Source organism: Patiria miniata, unplaced genomic scaffold (assembly GCF_015706575.1).
Source record: "Patiria miniata isolate m_02_andy unplaced genomic scaffold, ASM1570657v1 HiC_scaffold_7, whole genome shotgun sequence".
Lineage (NCBI taxonomy): Eukaryota > Metazoa > Echinodermata > Asteroidea > Valvatida > Asterinidae > Patiria > Patiria miniata.
In genome coordinates this window covers 23481787-23498064 of record NW_024037074.1, presented here as the reverse complement: position 1 = coordinate 23498064, position 16278 = coordinate 23481787, and the positions used below count along the sequence as shown (strand labels likewise).

At 39.6% G+C, this 16278-nt stretch overlaps 1 protein-coding gene across 3 annotated transcripts in view; it reads left to right on the top strand.

Annotated features, from left to right (window-relative positions):
• Positions 1-16278, top strand: part of LOC119744332 (CTD small phosphatase-like protein 2) — a 50321-nt gene that overhangs the window by 23138 nt on the left and 10905 nt on the right. For all 3 annotated transcript variants that reach the window (XM_038220204.1, XM_038220202.1, XM_038220203.1), the window contains 7 exons: positions 5241-5379; positions 6412-6519; positions 7039-7305; positions 8305-8416; positions 12365-12476; positions 13756-13842; positions 16093-16235. In XM_038220204.1, the coding sequence (XP_038076132.1) occupies positions 5241-5379; positions 6412-6519; positions 7039-7305; positions 8305-8416; positions 12365-12476; positions 13756-13842; positions 16093-16235 (968 nt within the window). The remainder of the gene's footprint in view (positions 1-5240; positions 5380-6411; positions 6520-7038; positions 7306-8304; positions 8417-12364; positions 12477-13755; positions 13843-16092; positions 16236-16278) is intronic.

The window sequence follows — 16278 nt, the reverse complement described above, 5'->3', positions numbered from 1 at the left end:
TACAGTATACTGTACGTACATGTACATGTGTATATGTACTTCCACAGGCCTGTATATTTTTTATTTAATTTATGCACTTATTATGTACATACATAACCGGTAACTTATATGCACATGATGCGTTTTATCAGTTGCGCGTCATGACAGTTGAATGCACGGTTCACTTAGATTAAATGGGGTTTTCCACAAAACTAATCTTCATTCAATAATAGTCGCACCTGTACACCAAGTATTGATTTTGATTTTAATATTCACCCTAACCCTACACGTACGATATGTCAGTGTACTGCAGTATAAGAACATAAAATTAATCTACCTAATTTGATCAAATTTAATTAGCATGCTTGAGGTTTACCGGTACCATTTCAACTGTTAAAGCCAAGATGTATTGTACTTGTCCTAAATTAATTTTGTTCACCGTGACAACTGACATTTCAAGGATTTGTGCTTATTTCTGCTGGAAAATGGCAGAGGATTTGAGTTTTGTTACAAAATGTAAGTTCTGACCAATATCAATGAGGTCAGTGTTAATACTGTAAAATTTCAACTAATCAGTTGTACACATGCACGGGTGTAAATGTACATGTACATTGTGTACATGTGCATCAACTACCAGTACTGTACAGATGCGTACATGTGTACGTACATGTATGTGTTTATTCATGTATTCACATTATGTGTTTGGTAATATTGTACATTACATATAGAATACATGTATGTTGACTAATCCCTGGAGAGATCTTGCTCGTCAAGGCAAATTTGCTTTTCATGCATTTTGTTCGTGTCCAATAATATAGCACCACTCAAAATCCAAAAAAGAATGTTCAAAACCCAACCTGTTGACGCTTCAACTCAGTCAATATTAAAGATTTTGAAAAAAAAACAGTGAAAAACCACCTACATTTGTACATTTCTTGATTTCTCCTAAATTTTTTGTACAGTACCGGTAATTCCAAGGGGTGTTTCGTACAAGCACCGGACGATGTTTAGTCCAAGTTTAAAGCTTTTTTGATAGCAATTCGGTTGGTTGCTTTGGGGATAAATACAAAATGATACTGCCCTTAAAAGCTGAGGTCATTGATATTGATCAGATAATTCAACAATGTACTTTGGCTGCCTGTGCACTGCACTGTATGATTATTATACAACATGTACATGATTGTGCCTGTGCACGGTACTTACAGTACATTGCACATGTACCGGTACCGTAAATGGCAATTTTCTCCCTTGTTTCCTCCTCAATCATAATTCCGTACACGTACGCTATGTATGCTGATTGCTCATCACTAATATTACAAGTAATGATGATCTTCGCCTACATGTACATTTGTTTGTGTACCATTAGGTAGCCTACCAATTTTTTTTATCGTGAATTTTTTTTTCAGTGCTTGGTGCATTTTGCATTATCAGGTAAATGAGCTTTTGGTTCTGGAAATTGGCACCGTATGGCGTGACTTCTGTTCTTTTTGCATAAAGTTGCGATCAATCATTATTGATGTTTTACCTGTTTTTGTTATTAGCAGGAAACCAAATTATGTGAATGTCATGTACGTGTGTATGTCGTGTTTTTATCACATACGTGTATGTAAGTAAATTGGCAGGTAAGTTGACACCTTGTTTTTTTCAGCAAACACCAGTTTACGGTTGTGACTTGAACACTATCGTCAATCATTTATTTTGTAATTTGTTTGTTGTGCTGTATACATGTATATACATCTAATATAAATGTTTTATCCCTCAATTTTAAAATAACTCTTATATTATCCAATTGTAAATGTAATTTCCAGATTTTTAAATAAATATTTTATTTTTAGTTGTCGTATTTTTCAAAGCTGTAAATTTCATGAATTCAGCAAATTTGCCTCAATATGATTTTTATGAAATAAACCAATTTATATACGTCAATGTGTACATTTGCAAGGTACAGCCTGAAAATTATGCTTTTTAATGGGCCCATGCAAGTTTGTTTAAATGCAATCCTCGAAAATCCACCTTTGTGTCCCAAGTTACAATTAATCATATTTTCAATTTTTGTTTTGCCCTTTACAAATGTATTTTGATGCCTTTTGGTTTTTATGCTAAATGCAAATTTCCATATTCATGAGCACAAGTGTGCTGTCATTTCAGGCAGAAACCTCAATGCTTCAGTTTTTACAGCACAAAAAGTTGCCAGACTTTTGGATATTTTGCTTTCGTAAATTTCTTTTTCTCTGATGTTTCATCGTTGTTGTGTCAGTACATGGCAGTAACCCAATGAGCAAACTTTTCTCACAGATGTTTTCAGTGAGCAAATTTTTGGGTTTCATGAACTTGAGCAGAAAACCCTGAAAAACTGAACATTATCTTCCTGATATGACATCACAGCAACAGCACCCTCAGTTGTCCGGAAAAACATTGACAATTGTAAATGTTTTCAAGAAGTGCACTTTTCAATAAAATAAACCAAAAAGAGATCAAATAGTTTTTATACATTTACGAGGAGTAGAAAGTTGCACAAAATATATTCCTCAGAAAAATTCATTCCGTGGACCCTTTAAAGGGAAAATACAACATTTGCAAACATCAAAAAATAAAACTACCAAATCATTTTGAAATACCTTGCTGGACTGTTAGTGAATGACAGTGTAAAGCATCCTGTAAAATCATGGCACCTGGTATACTGTCATTTTCAAGAAAAGTGGTATTTTTATATCAATTTCCAACGCTGGTCGGCCGACCAGCATTGGAAAAAACTGGCTTTTTTTCAAATACTGGCCCCAATTGACCATCGCACTTGTTTGCAATCGATTACACACCTATGAACGGGTACAAGCCAGCTAGACTGGTTCCCTGACCTTACAATTCCCCAATGTATGTAAACTGCTCTGTTTCTTCTTCAATGGAGTCAGGGAACCAGACTACAGGAAAATGATTGTTTTCTTGGTTTTTATAGCATTTTCGAACCCAAACCTCAAAAAAGTCAGTGTAACTATATTTGCTATATATTTCCAACCCCCCAATTCCATCCATTTCTGAAAATTACAGCAAAAGCAAATGATGTATATTCCCTTTAAAGATCATTTATCGTACCCTCATCATAGTACAAATTTCTGGTTAGATCATTAATTTGTATTGCCCTTGAACATGTTTTCTTTTGTCAGGGTATCTGTTATGGTACATGTACATGTGCATGTACTGTCCTGCTGGCAATGTTTCGCTAGCCTCGGCAGGCTTTCCAGTAAAAACATGCCTGACCCACATATTGTGCCCCCCCCCCCTACTGACAGACTGTCATGTGTTCCTGGCCCCCACCCAGAACCGACCAAGCAATCTTATGAGTCATGCTGCTGTTGTCTTACGTGGCCAGCTATATTCGTTCATACAGGAATGACTTTACTACGTACTGTACATGTACAACGTACGTGTACACGTACATGTGTATGGTGTACATTTGCACATCATTTTTACTTCAGTTTTGTATACCTGTACATGTAAATTGTACATGTGGGCAATTCCATGATACGGTAGCTTCATTTCTGTTGGTTTGGCAAACAATCAATCATAATATCTTCGAGGGGAATCAGTAACTCGCGGTACTGTAACTTACATTATACAAGTAGTTTGTCTGCCCCTTGGTACAAGTTTAAACAAGTAACAAAAAAACCCAGAAACTTCTTTTTGCACAGAATATGAACCTTTCTCTGCCTTAAAAACCAAAAACTCACCGTAACACAAGTAATTTGTTGGTGAAAAGAAGATGCCAAAATGACCCCCGAGAATCCATAATTTTAGTCCCCAGACCAGTTTTTTTTTTAACAAAAAGTACATTTGACCATATTCCATCTCACTGGCAGTGAAAAAAAAAAAACCAAATGGCACACCACTCAAATGAGATGTGTAGTGGTCTTCTTGTCCCTTAAATTTGTGATTCTCGTAGTTCTGAAGATTTCATAAATTGTCCCTTCAGCCACGTCCACTTTTCGTGGAATTGCCCATGTACAATGTACATACATGTAAATTGCTGTGTCGCTTCAGTACTTGCACAAATGGAGAAAATGTTTCCAATGTTTTTCAATCCAGATTCCAATAATCATAAGAGCAGCAAAATACAAAAAAAGTTTCCGTCACGTGCCGTGGTTTAAAAGTGTTTCCTGAAATGTGGTGCAATCCACCACCTCTGTTGAATGATTTCGCCCGAGGATTTACTTGAAAGTTGAATTCTGTTTCCTATTGGAATAGAGCTACACTGTCACGTATTCCATTTAATTCCAATTTATTTTCCGATTCGACAGAAAACCATCAATTGGCCAAAAACTATCAGTAACATGTACATGTACATGTACATCTCAAATTTCAGGACTCTTTGATACATTGATACTCGTTAACAGTTTGTAAATTATAAGTTTTATAACCACAGAGGTAGGACAGATCACAAGGTCATGCATACTTGCACCAGTTATAAATTTACTATGGAAACCCCCTCCCCCCCAAATAAAAAGTCTATAGATGTATAATACATGACTTTGAATAACCAATAAACCAACAGCTACGGCATACGTCAGGTCTGTCACTACGGTAATGTCACTACCATGACTACGGTAATGATCTCGTAACATTTAATGCTCTGATCGTGAACGTTTTTGTCCCCCCAACAATCGTGATCTAAACAACGCTCATTTGTTATATGGCTGATCTGTTCAATCAATCATCAACAATTCGTTGTGGATTCAATAAATTTTACGAAATTATGTTTTTTATCAATAAAATTGCAGAAGTTATTTTGTTTTGGGAGTGCAGATAGACCTTGTTCTCAAATGCTGTAACATGTGCTTAGTGTTTCTTTAGAAGAGTAAGATTGCAATGAAGCGGTAACAATGCTGATACTCTGTATGTGGTTCACACATTTTTCACTATTCAGCGGATTTTACCCCTTTATTTTGTTGCTGTTCGAATCGAAACTGAAAATTGGGCACCATTTACATTCCCACAAAACAATAACAATTAATTGCACCACAGGTATTAACTTTTCCAAAGGCACTGTCTGTTTTTAATCACTCCAGTAACTGTCTCTTAACTTTGTGACTGTGTTTTCATCGGGACTTAACAAAAGCCTGTTCAGCAAATTTTGTTTCAGGATTTTCTTGTTACAGGGATCGCTAACTTCAAGTGCATCAGGCATTTGCTCCGTGCTTCAAACTGGTCTGTGTCATTAACTTCATTGACAAATTCAGCATATTTTGGTATTGTTTTGTTTCTTCCAGCAAAAGACAGATATTCCGTGCAAACGGAAGCGGGAATTGGCGGATGATAATCCTGCGTTCATTACGTCAACGCCTGTCCCGAAACCAAAACGGACAAAGACGGAACCTCCAGCAGTCGACGAATGCAACAATAATACAAGTCAGTCCAATTTACAAGAATTTTTGACTTGTAATATTCTTGTCACTCCCTCACCAAACCTTGTGTTTATGTATGTAACTTCCTGAAGTCGTTTTCCTCAAGACATGACCAAATTGAAATCCACCAGGTTTGGGAGGAATTTGGAAGATTCAAGGTTTTTGGCAAAATTAAAAATGTAAAGGTATCCATACAACATTTGCAAACATCAAAAAACGAAATTACCACATTATTATGAAATACCTTACTTGACTGTAATTGAGTAATCAGGCATGCAACTTTTCCTCGGATCAGCTGATTTCCTCTTTTTTCACTTCCAATGTGTGCCATTGAAAATAGAAAAACACTGTACAAAGTCTGGGAAAGATTTGAATTTCCTCTTTTTTTGTGACTTCCCAGTTGCATGCCTGAGTAATACATGTAGTCTCAAGCATCCTGTGAAATCATGGCACTTGTGCTATCATTTAAAAAAAGTTGTAGTTTTGTATCAATTTCCAACGATGGTCGGCCGACCATTGTTGGAAAAAATAAATTAACTTTTTTAAAATACTGCCCCCAATTTACTAAATTAAAGTAAGTCCACATTTTGTTTGCGATCGATTACACATCCGTGAACGGGTGCGAGCCTACTAGTCTGGTTCCCTGACCTGACAATTCCGCGACATCTGTAAATTGCTCCATTTCGTCTGAAGTAGGGTCAGGGAACCAGACTACAAGAACAGCATTTTCTTCTAATTTTTTCCCCAGCACCTACATGTATGAACACAATACTTTAAACAGGTCACTGTAACAATATTTGCTATAAAATACTAACCCCCAAATCCATCCATTTCTGAAAATCACAGCAAAAGCAAATGTTGTATACTACCTTTAAGGTTAGTGTTACACTCTACTGGGACAGCGAGAATTTGTCACGACATGGAAGTGCTGACCCATAAGAGACATTCCTTCGGATTCATTAAGATCCATGTAATCTTTTATCAAGTATGAACAATTGTGGTGTAACTCAAACTATTCTGTCTGGATTTGACGCAGTTCCCAAGAATGCAATGGCAGCCAAATCAGCGCAGGATTACGAGAGCCCTCCCAGGACAACACTGCTGGGCACGCTGTTTAGTCCAGTTTACCAGTTTCTTTGTAACGGTGAGTCTTTTCATTTTAGTGAAGCCAGAGAAATGCTGAGTTAAGTGTTTGTAATGGTGAGATGAAGAAAGTAGTTCAGATTTTTCTCCTTGTAGTCTGGGTTTTACAATGTAAAAAAAAACGAACCCTGGACTGTTTATGGGGTTAAAAACATCTTTGCAAATCACAGTGCTAAAAACATACATTTTGTAAGTTGCGGCATGTAGTGTGCTAGATTTAGCTAAAGAATTTTGTTTTCTTTTAACAATATTACATCAGAATTTGTACATTATATTTGAGATAGAAGGTAATTTATATACATGTACTGTATGTTCCGTTCACAGGTTGGTTTACTTCAAAGAAGAATTTCATTTACATTAGGAAAGGGAAGTTTTAAATCATTTCGACTATTAAATACTGGTGCAAGTTTGATCAAGATCGCAGGGGATACATGTAGGTACATGTACATGTATGCTATAAATTAACCAGTAATTGATCATTGGTCCTTAAAGGGGTTCATTTGTTGCAATGTTTTGTCAGGCATGACAACAGAAAACAAGGAGAACCTGCCCAAAGTGGCTGAGCGGCTGGACCTCGACTCGGTCCCCGCCGACTCCATGTGCCAGGAGGCGGCGGTTCCCAGAATGCCGCCCTCCGACGCCGTGGCGACGGACGCTGAGCTATCGGCCGGTGTGGCCTCGACAGCCGAGGGCAACACGCCGAGGAGCGACAGAGATGAGGACGACGAAGAAGAGGAGGAGGAAGAAGAAGAGGAGGAAGAGGAATCACAGGAGAAGACCATGACAGGTCAGCACCATAGATGACAAGTGTCTGGAGAATGCATTGCTAAATTAAAACGGTGCATGACAATGGCACTGGTTCTGTGACCTTGGGTGACAAACTAAAAACAGTAGTTAAAAACATACAACAAGAGTTCCCCTTGTCATTCTCCCAGGTTTGGCCCAATAGTTTCTTTCCATGGGTATCAATATATCAGTTTTGTTAAAGTACAAGGATTTGTGACACTCGTTGTGCAGGGTGTGCCCACATTCAGAAAACAAATAATAAAAACTGCTAAATATTTTTTTTATTCAATGAAATTATATATTACATCAAAGCCTGACTATTTCTCAATCCACTCCTTTTTACCCCATTCCATTTGGGTCCCTAGACCCAGAAATACAATTGATTAAGTAAAAGGATGACAATGTTACTTTGGCCACTCTCACCCAGACGTGCTGAATCTGGGTTAAGCATTGAATAGCCATTGAAGTTGGTGACATCACAGGTGAGAATGGCCCAAGTAAAATATACACCCTTTCACTTAATTGATTGCATTTCTGGATCAAGGGACCAAAAATGGAATAGGTTGAGAAATAGTCAGGCTCTAATGTAATTATATAATTTCATTCAAGAAAAAAAAAATAAGCAGTTTTAATTATTTTTTTTCTGAAAGTCACAGTTTTTTTGGAACACTCTGTTTTACTTATAGATGGATTGAAGGAAGATACCAGAGGCTTCCTCAAAAATATTTCAGAGAAGTTTCAAGTCGGCCAAGTTGGGACTTAAAAAAACTTTGCAGAGCACGTTTTCAGAGTTGATTTTTTTTTTGGCGGAGGTGCATACATGTACATCCATTTTCCTGTGTTGACAGCAACAGGTAAATGATACACGATGGGCTTTGACGCGGCACGTCAACATGACCCCCCTGACACGTGGTCTCAGTTTCCTACATTTTGCCCCCCCGTTGGGTTAATCTGGGTAGGGACAAAATTAATATTTTCTTGTCGATGCTTGTCTGTTTAGATTCCAACCATAATGATATGACGCACTGCTCGTTATCTGCCTGCAACACGTACGTTGACGATGACGGGCTGGACACTGATTACACGCTGGACGAGTGGGAAACCTTCGATCCGTGAGTATTTGCCAAACATTGCGAAGGGGCACAATTTTTTTTTTTAGTCTGAGAAATAAAATAGCTGCTGTAGGCTGGTTAGTATGTAGACTCGAAATACACCAATTCTAACATTAACAGTGTTGTTGATGAGTTCATCACAAGTCCATCACAAGTCCTCACAAGTCCATCACAAGTCCCCACAAGTCCATCACAAGTCCTCACAAGTCCCCACAAGTCCCCACAAGTCCATCACAAGTCCATCACAAGTCCCCACAAGTCCATCACACGTCCTCCCAAGTCCATCACAAGTCCTCACAAGTCCATCACACGTCCATCACAAGTCCATCACAAGTCCTCCCAAGTCCATCACAAGTCCTCACAAGTCCATCACAAGTCCTCACAAGTCCATCACAAGTCCATCACAAGTCCATCACAAGTCCATCACAAGTCCATCACAAGTCCATCACAAGTCCATCACAAGTCCATCACAAGTCCTCCCAAGTCCATCACAAGTCCATCACAAGTCCATCACAAGTCCATCACAAGTCCATCACAAGTCCATCACAAGTCCATCACAAGTCCATCACAAGTCCATCACAAGTCCTCCCAAGTCCATCACAAGTCCATCACAAGTCCATCACAAGTCCATCACAAGTCCATCACAAGTCCATCACAAGTCCATACAAGTCCATCACAAGTCCATCACAAGTCCATCACAAGTCATCACAAGTCCATCACAAGTCCATCACAAGTCCTCACAAGTCCATCACAAGTCCTCCCAAGTCCATCACAAGTCCATCACAAGTCCCCACAAGTCCATCACAAGTCCATCACAAGTCCTCACAAGTCCATCACAAGTCCTCACAAGTCCCCACAAGTCCATCACAAGTCCATCACAAGTCCTCACAAGTCCCCACAAGTCCATCACATGTCCATCACAAGTCCTCACAAGTCCATCACAAGTCCATCACAAGTCCTCCAGTCCCGATTCAAGTCACAAGTTATTCAAATGGGCTTCGAGACAGGCATCCCATTGTTATTGTTCATCCCCTGTTGCTTCTGACAGAACTTGTGAAGTCCTGTCAAAATAAATCGAGTGACTGTTTTAAGCAGTTGAGTGCTCCCTTCTCAAATACAGCAGGATTGACTGGTTGTGATTGTTATGAAACTTGATACAGCTATGCTTTGGCTGTAGGAGATTGATAAGCCAGCTGTGACTGCCAGTCACCTGCCTTTGTCTGTTGATGGAATATGACTAGTCACTGTGCCTATAGTATAGAGATATGATCTGACTGTTGGTGACTGGCCTGTGTAAAAGGCATGGAAGGGGACTGGAATGAATGTTTGACTGTCTGTGACTGATCAAACAAAAGGAGGGTTGAACTAGAGTTAGGAGAAAATTGGATTCAATACCTGGATTTTAGTAAACTTTTAGTTGGCATAGTTTTTTTTGTTTGAAGTGTACCGGTATGTGAGTGGGATTAAGAAATGAAAAGTTTGGATTGTTTTGATCAATTTATTTGTTTCAAATCGTACGGCAAGTTATTTTTTATAGAAAATTTCACGTCAGTCTTGAGTTTAGGCAAATCCTTAGACACTACATGTAAATATTGATTTTCAAATATAGGTAGTCTTTCTTGTATTTTTTTTTTGGGGGGGGGCATATATTTGGACTCATTAACCTACCAGGTATGTGAACAAAGTGGCTACAAGTACAGAAGCTAGAACTGAAGGAACTGCTGATGGGCAGAATGTTAAAGCTTACTGCTTTTGATGCACAGTTCAGGAATATTTATGCTGCTTTAAAAAATAAAACCAGTTCATGTTTATTGGGTTTTTTTTCTCCAAATAATTTAACTTGAATATAGAACGGCAAAGAATTTGTCTCATTCATAGAAATATACTTGGTTGCTAAATTATTTAATATTAAAAGTTAGATTTTATACGAAATTGAAGTACGTGTAACTAGGAGCAACTAGAGTGACTCTGATGAAGATTACGGAGATTTGTAGAATCCAAGTCAGATGGCAGTCTGTTACTTTTTAAGTCACTTCTGGTCACAAACGTTGTACACGTGTGCTCCTTTAAAATTGTTTTTCTAATTCTCGCACTGCAGCCTTTAATTGGCAACATCCTATCCAGGCCCGAGTTTTTTTTCTTTTTCTTTCTGGGTAGGTATTCAACCTTTGATACGGTCATGAACTCTGTTGATGACTTAGAGTCCACATGACCTCTGATGTTCGTTTCCATTAACGCAAACAAAATTAAAAACGAAAGGGAAAAACAACTTCCCTAATCACACGTATCCCGCTCGTTCAAACCAAATCAACGCTGCTACACCGAGAAAGACTTTTAAGCCGTCCATTGACAAGCGGATGTGTGCATTTCACTTGACATCCTAATGGACAGAAAAATACGACAGCACCCCGAGATGGGAGAGGAGGTAGTTAAACCCTTAAGAAAACAGAAAGCGGGGGTTATTTATTCAAGCTAATGTATTGTTTTAAAAAAAGGACAAACCTTGTGATGGATAGAGTTGGGGGGGGGGGGGGGAACATGCAGAAACGATTTCCTGTTTTGTGTTCAGGAGGTTGGTAACCTACATACATTTGTAGGTGAGCCGTGTGACGTGACGTGAGGCGCTGTGCGTTAGATGTTGCACAAATAATAATTGCATCGTTTGGTGACATTTTTTTTGGACAAGTGAAGTGGTGTACATAGAACCCTGTTTGGCTGCGTGACTCATCCCTTGAAGTTGTCGCCAGCAACGTGCGGCAGAAATTATTCATGTCAGTTGATTACTGCACTGTACAAAAAACATAATGTCTCATGTACATGTACATGTAGTAAGAATCAAGCCTATGTGTACATGTACATTAAGCACTTAAGCTTTAATGATTGAGTATGATTACAAATAAATGTGGATACAAATATGCCCAGAAATACCTTAGAATTGAAACCTTAGAGACTGATGAACATTAAGGTGAATTGGACAAAAATGTTCATTGCAAGGAACCTAGGATTGCAAAATTTCTGTTGCATGGGGCTCTTTAGGTACAAGTAAAAAAATAGTAAAGCCTGTCACTATAGCCAATATGGGCTCTGTGCGCCAACAAACGAGGGCGCCCTTTTACCTAGCAAGGACGTCCCATGGGCGGGACACATACATTTCGCTGGTTGACGCGCGCGCACCGTTCCTTGTGTGTGACGCACGTACACCAGGTGATTTGTACTATGTACATGCAGTTGCTGCGCTTCGCGGCAAAATGTTGCAGTCAGGAAGATGGCGTTGGTCGGTCACCCCCAACTGTACTTTCTTTGCCAGTGAGAGGGTACTTGTGAATGGAGTGGATAGCTCATCAGTTTATCTCCTGTTTCCCAGGCATGAAACGGCCGCACTCATGTAAACACTGTGACTAGTAAAATTCCATCAACAGACAAAAGAGGTAACTGGTAGGTACAGCTGGCATAACAATCAGCTCCAGTCAAAGCATGGCTGTATCAAATAACGATGGAATTCTTAACCGTTAAAAACAGTCGCTTGATTGATTTTGACTGCAGTGATGGCGTAGCTGAATTTTTTCAGCCAGAGAGGGTGGGATTTTGTATACGATACAGTCAAACTGTACTGGCAAGCTGCTCTTAAACCTTCAAAAATCTGTTGAAATTTTTTTCATTGTTAAAGGGACTATACATATACAACATGTGCTTTTGCTGTAATTTTCAGAAATGGATGGATTTGGGGGTTAGCATTTTATAGCAAATATTGTTACACTGATTTGTTTGACGTTTTGGGTTCGTAGATGCTGGAAAAACCAAGAAAAACAATCATGTTCTTGTAGTCTGTTTCCCTGACCCCACTTAAGATGAAACGGAGCAATTTACAGATGTCGATTTTTGAAAATTACAGCAAAAGCAAATGTTGATTCCCTTTAACGTTCAGTCTGATTGCGTTTGCCCTTTCAGATATTACTTCATCAAGCAGCTGCCTCCCGTTTCTAAGGAGACCCTTTACCGCTCCCCGGCACTCCCTCTCAAGACAAGGAGAGCCCCCGAGTATTCCCTCGTCTTGGATCTTGTAAGTCCAACTATCTCGCCACTGAGTCTTCCTATGTTCTTCTCAAACGTTTATGAAGATACCGTTTAACTGCAAAAAAAAAAACTAAATCAAGTGCAAAATATAATAACAGTTACGTGTATCACCCTTAAGCTCTGTGCTTAGTGCCTCATGAAATGTCAAGTATTTAAAAATGAATTTCAGAAAGGAGCGAGTTTTTGTGTACATTTTCTTCTACTCAAAATAAAAGGTCCACTTTGTGGTTCTGGTAAGCAGAAAAAAAACCAACTTAGCAGATTCATGTGCCTTGAGTGCTAACCCTGTTAGGGAATCTTTATAGTAGACGCCAGTTCATACTTAATGCAAATGTGTATGTGAAGTATATTTAACTTCAAGAATAGTTCGCTGCGAAATTCGCCAGAGTCGACATGTGTTCAGCTTCTGTGAATTCGCAGTGCAAACAAGACCTCACGTTGGCTTATGCACCTAGTATGAACCCGCCTGAATGCATTGCCAAAAATGTTTGCTTACGCTTGAAATACACTAAGCATTTGTTATAATCATGATTGCTGCTATTGTCAGCAAACAGTCTTTAACTATAAAACCAAGGGGACAATTTCCCCCAGCTGTGAAGCATAGACATTTGGTCAGCATTATACAAATAAAACATGGTTTGAAGGTTGATAGTCGGTATTAGCTCCCTGAGGTATTGGAAGTTGACAGACTTCACCTTGGGAACTAGTCTGTCAACTTCCAAAACCGACTACCCACCCAAACTAACCATGTTTTTATTTGTTTTACTATACCCCATACATATTCACAAAAAAATCATGAAGTTAAGCATAAGTTTTCTCGGCAAAATGTTGTTGTGCGTGTGCCCCATCCTTTCATGTAGCTGCTGCAAGCTTGGCAATGTTAGCGTATAGCGCACTACTAGTTCCACGATTGCTTTGTAAAGCGCATGCCTAGTAGAGTAGCGCACTGCATGCGTATTTAACCTGTGCGTGAAACCTCGCGTGCGCGTTTGGTAAACAGCAAAAGTATCGGCTGATGGTGAATGGGACCAGTGGGAACTCGGCTCTCCGTCATGAATATGTACGAGGTATAGTAATGGAAAATATTTGCTAATCGAAAATGGGTTACCCGCCAAAAGGTCATGGTATAAGTATCGCTTGTGAATGGTTATCAGCTGAAACTTGCTTAGTATATTAACATGCTAAGCACATATTTTCTGCTTAACAGCTCCATGGAATTTGAGCCCCAATGGCATTTGGTTTCTTGTTTGTGTTTCTTTCTTCAGGATGAGACCCTGGTTCACTGCAGCTTAGCAGAGATGGAGAACTGCACCATGTCCTTTCCTGTTGTCTTTCAAGACGTCACATACCAGGTAGGGTTGAAATTGGACTCCGTGTGAGCCAGGTTAAGGGGGAAGCACAGAAAAATACATGTCTCCCCCCCCCCCTTCCCAACAAAAAAATTCAATTTAATGCTGCCAAATTTTTCAGTATTATCAAGTGCCTTTTTCCTCATCTTAACATGACTTTCAACAATCAGATCCCCACTCGAACCTCCGACCCAATATCCTTCTACTTCTACTTGATCGTGCAAACGATTGTAGGCTGGTCTCTCATTCAAGTTTGTTTATGTGGAGTGGCGTGGCCTCGTGGTCTTGAGCATTGTATCCGTGGTCTGCGGGTAATTCTGCAGGTTATGGGTTCGAGTCCAGCCTGAGGTTATGGTGCGTGTGCCCTTGGGCAAGGCACTTTGTCACTCATTGCTTCTCTCCACCCAGTAGTAAATGGGTACCTGCCTCCTTCCCAATCTACTTGATCGTGCAAACCATTATAGGCTGGTCTCTCATTCAAGTTTGTTTATGTGGAGTGACGTGGCCTCTTGGTCTGGAGCATTGTATCCGTAGTCTGCGGGTAATTCTGCAGGTTATGGGTTCGAGTCCAGCCTGAGGTTATGGTGCGTGTGCCCTTGGGCAAGGCACTTTGTCACTCATTGCTTCTCCCCTACCCAGGAGTAAATGGGTGCCTGCGAGGGCAGAGATGGTTATTGTGGTTGATTTTAACTGCTTTGCGCCAAAATGGAAGCATTGAGCTGTATACTCCCCAGGGAGCTGAGATTGTCTTTGGTATGTTTCTTTGGCCCAATGAGCAGGGTAATAATGATGTAGCGCCTTGAGCACCAATACTGCTAGATACGTGCGCTTTACAAATACACATATAATTTGTTGCTGGACTCCCCCTTGATAATTTTCCATTGGATGTGTTCCATATGCTACCTCACTGTTATTTCTGTAGATGCGCCAACTAAGTATCCCTTAATCTTGCCCCCCCCCCCCCTTTCATATAATTCTGAATACTCACAATCTTGTATTGATAAAGCGAAGTGGTTACTGAAACCAAAAAGGGAACAGTTTGGCCCTTTGCCATATTGAAGATTGTGCAGTGGAACAGAATGTCAGTTCTCCATAGGTTTGGCACTTTTCTTCAGGAAATTGGCGCCTTTCCAAAAAACAGCCTTGCAACAAGACACTGTGTTTCTTGAATTCGTACCGGTTCATTTCCGATAACACACTTCCAGTAAATGCCACAGTGGGCTCTGAAGTTCCCTACATGTAGTTGAACTTGCCAAGTTTTGCTCTGTGTGAATCTACGAATGATTGCTGACATTGTGTGACAGCTGAACGTTTTGTGGACTTTTTGATTCAGGTTAAATTTTTTTTCACATATGTGTGATCTCTTAGAAAACATCTCAAGGATCATGCATGTAGGTTGTTTTGGTGGACTGAAGCTTCTGGCATATTAACATTTTCAAGATAGCTTTACAAATTTTAAGTACTCTTTTTTTTTTCTTTTTTTTTTTAATTGAACCTTATGGATGAAAGAAAACTTAGGCCTTGTAATGTCTCTGACTTTTAGCTGCAAATCCACCAAAACTTACTTTTGGGAATGGAAATTGTTGAACTACTAATGTTTTTTTCCTTTCCCACTTGTACATACACTGTTGATTCAAAAGTTCAATTGTGTTTTACAAGACGCTTAAATGAATTCCATCCCGCTTTCTTCTAAGGAAGAAGTGTTAAGGGCCTTTATTTTTATTATTATTTATTTCTGATAATGAAACCAAGGATTCCTCAAAGGCGCCCTAGGCACTGTAGCTCGCAAGCCTGAAAAAAAACCTGTAGAGAGAAGACAATGAAAAGAGATGACAGTTTTAGAGGTGGGAGGAAAAACCCAGAAGAGTGTTCTGGGGAAACCCAGGGAATCAGGTAGGGACTGAAAAGCCAATCCACATGTGGCCAGGGCAGGAATCGAACCGGGGCCACAGCAGTGGAAGTCTAGGAAAGAACCTTTGGGGCTTTGATGCATAATATATTAGAGTGATCTGCAACTGGACTCCAACATAGTACAACTACATGTATTTTTCTTTGGCTCCAAAGCTTTGTATTTTATCCGCAAATAATCAAAATGAAATGTGTTTCTCTTTGAGTAAGGTTGTGAGAAACTGCAAAAAAAATCTCCAGGTCCCCTTCGCAGTCCTCATCACTGCAGGGAGACTCTACTTGCAAATATGTGATTTACCAGGTTATTTGCTATTTTCTCATTCTCTCTCTCTCTCTGTGTCGTAGGTGTATGTGCGGACGAGACCTTACTTTCACGAGTTCCTGGAGAGGATGTCCAAGCTGTATGAGATCATCCTCTTCACGGCCTCCAAGAAAGTCTACGCCGACAAGCTGCTGAACCTGCTGGATCCTGACAAGAAACTGGTCAGGTAAGTGGGATAACGCCACCTCTTGTAGGAACCCTTGTCTAGG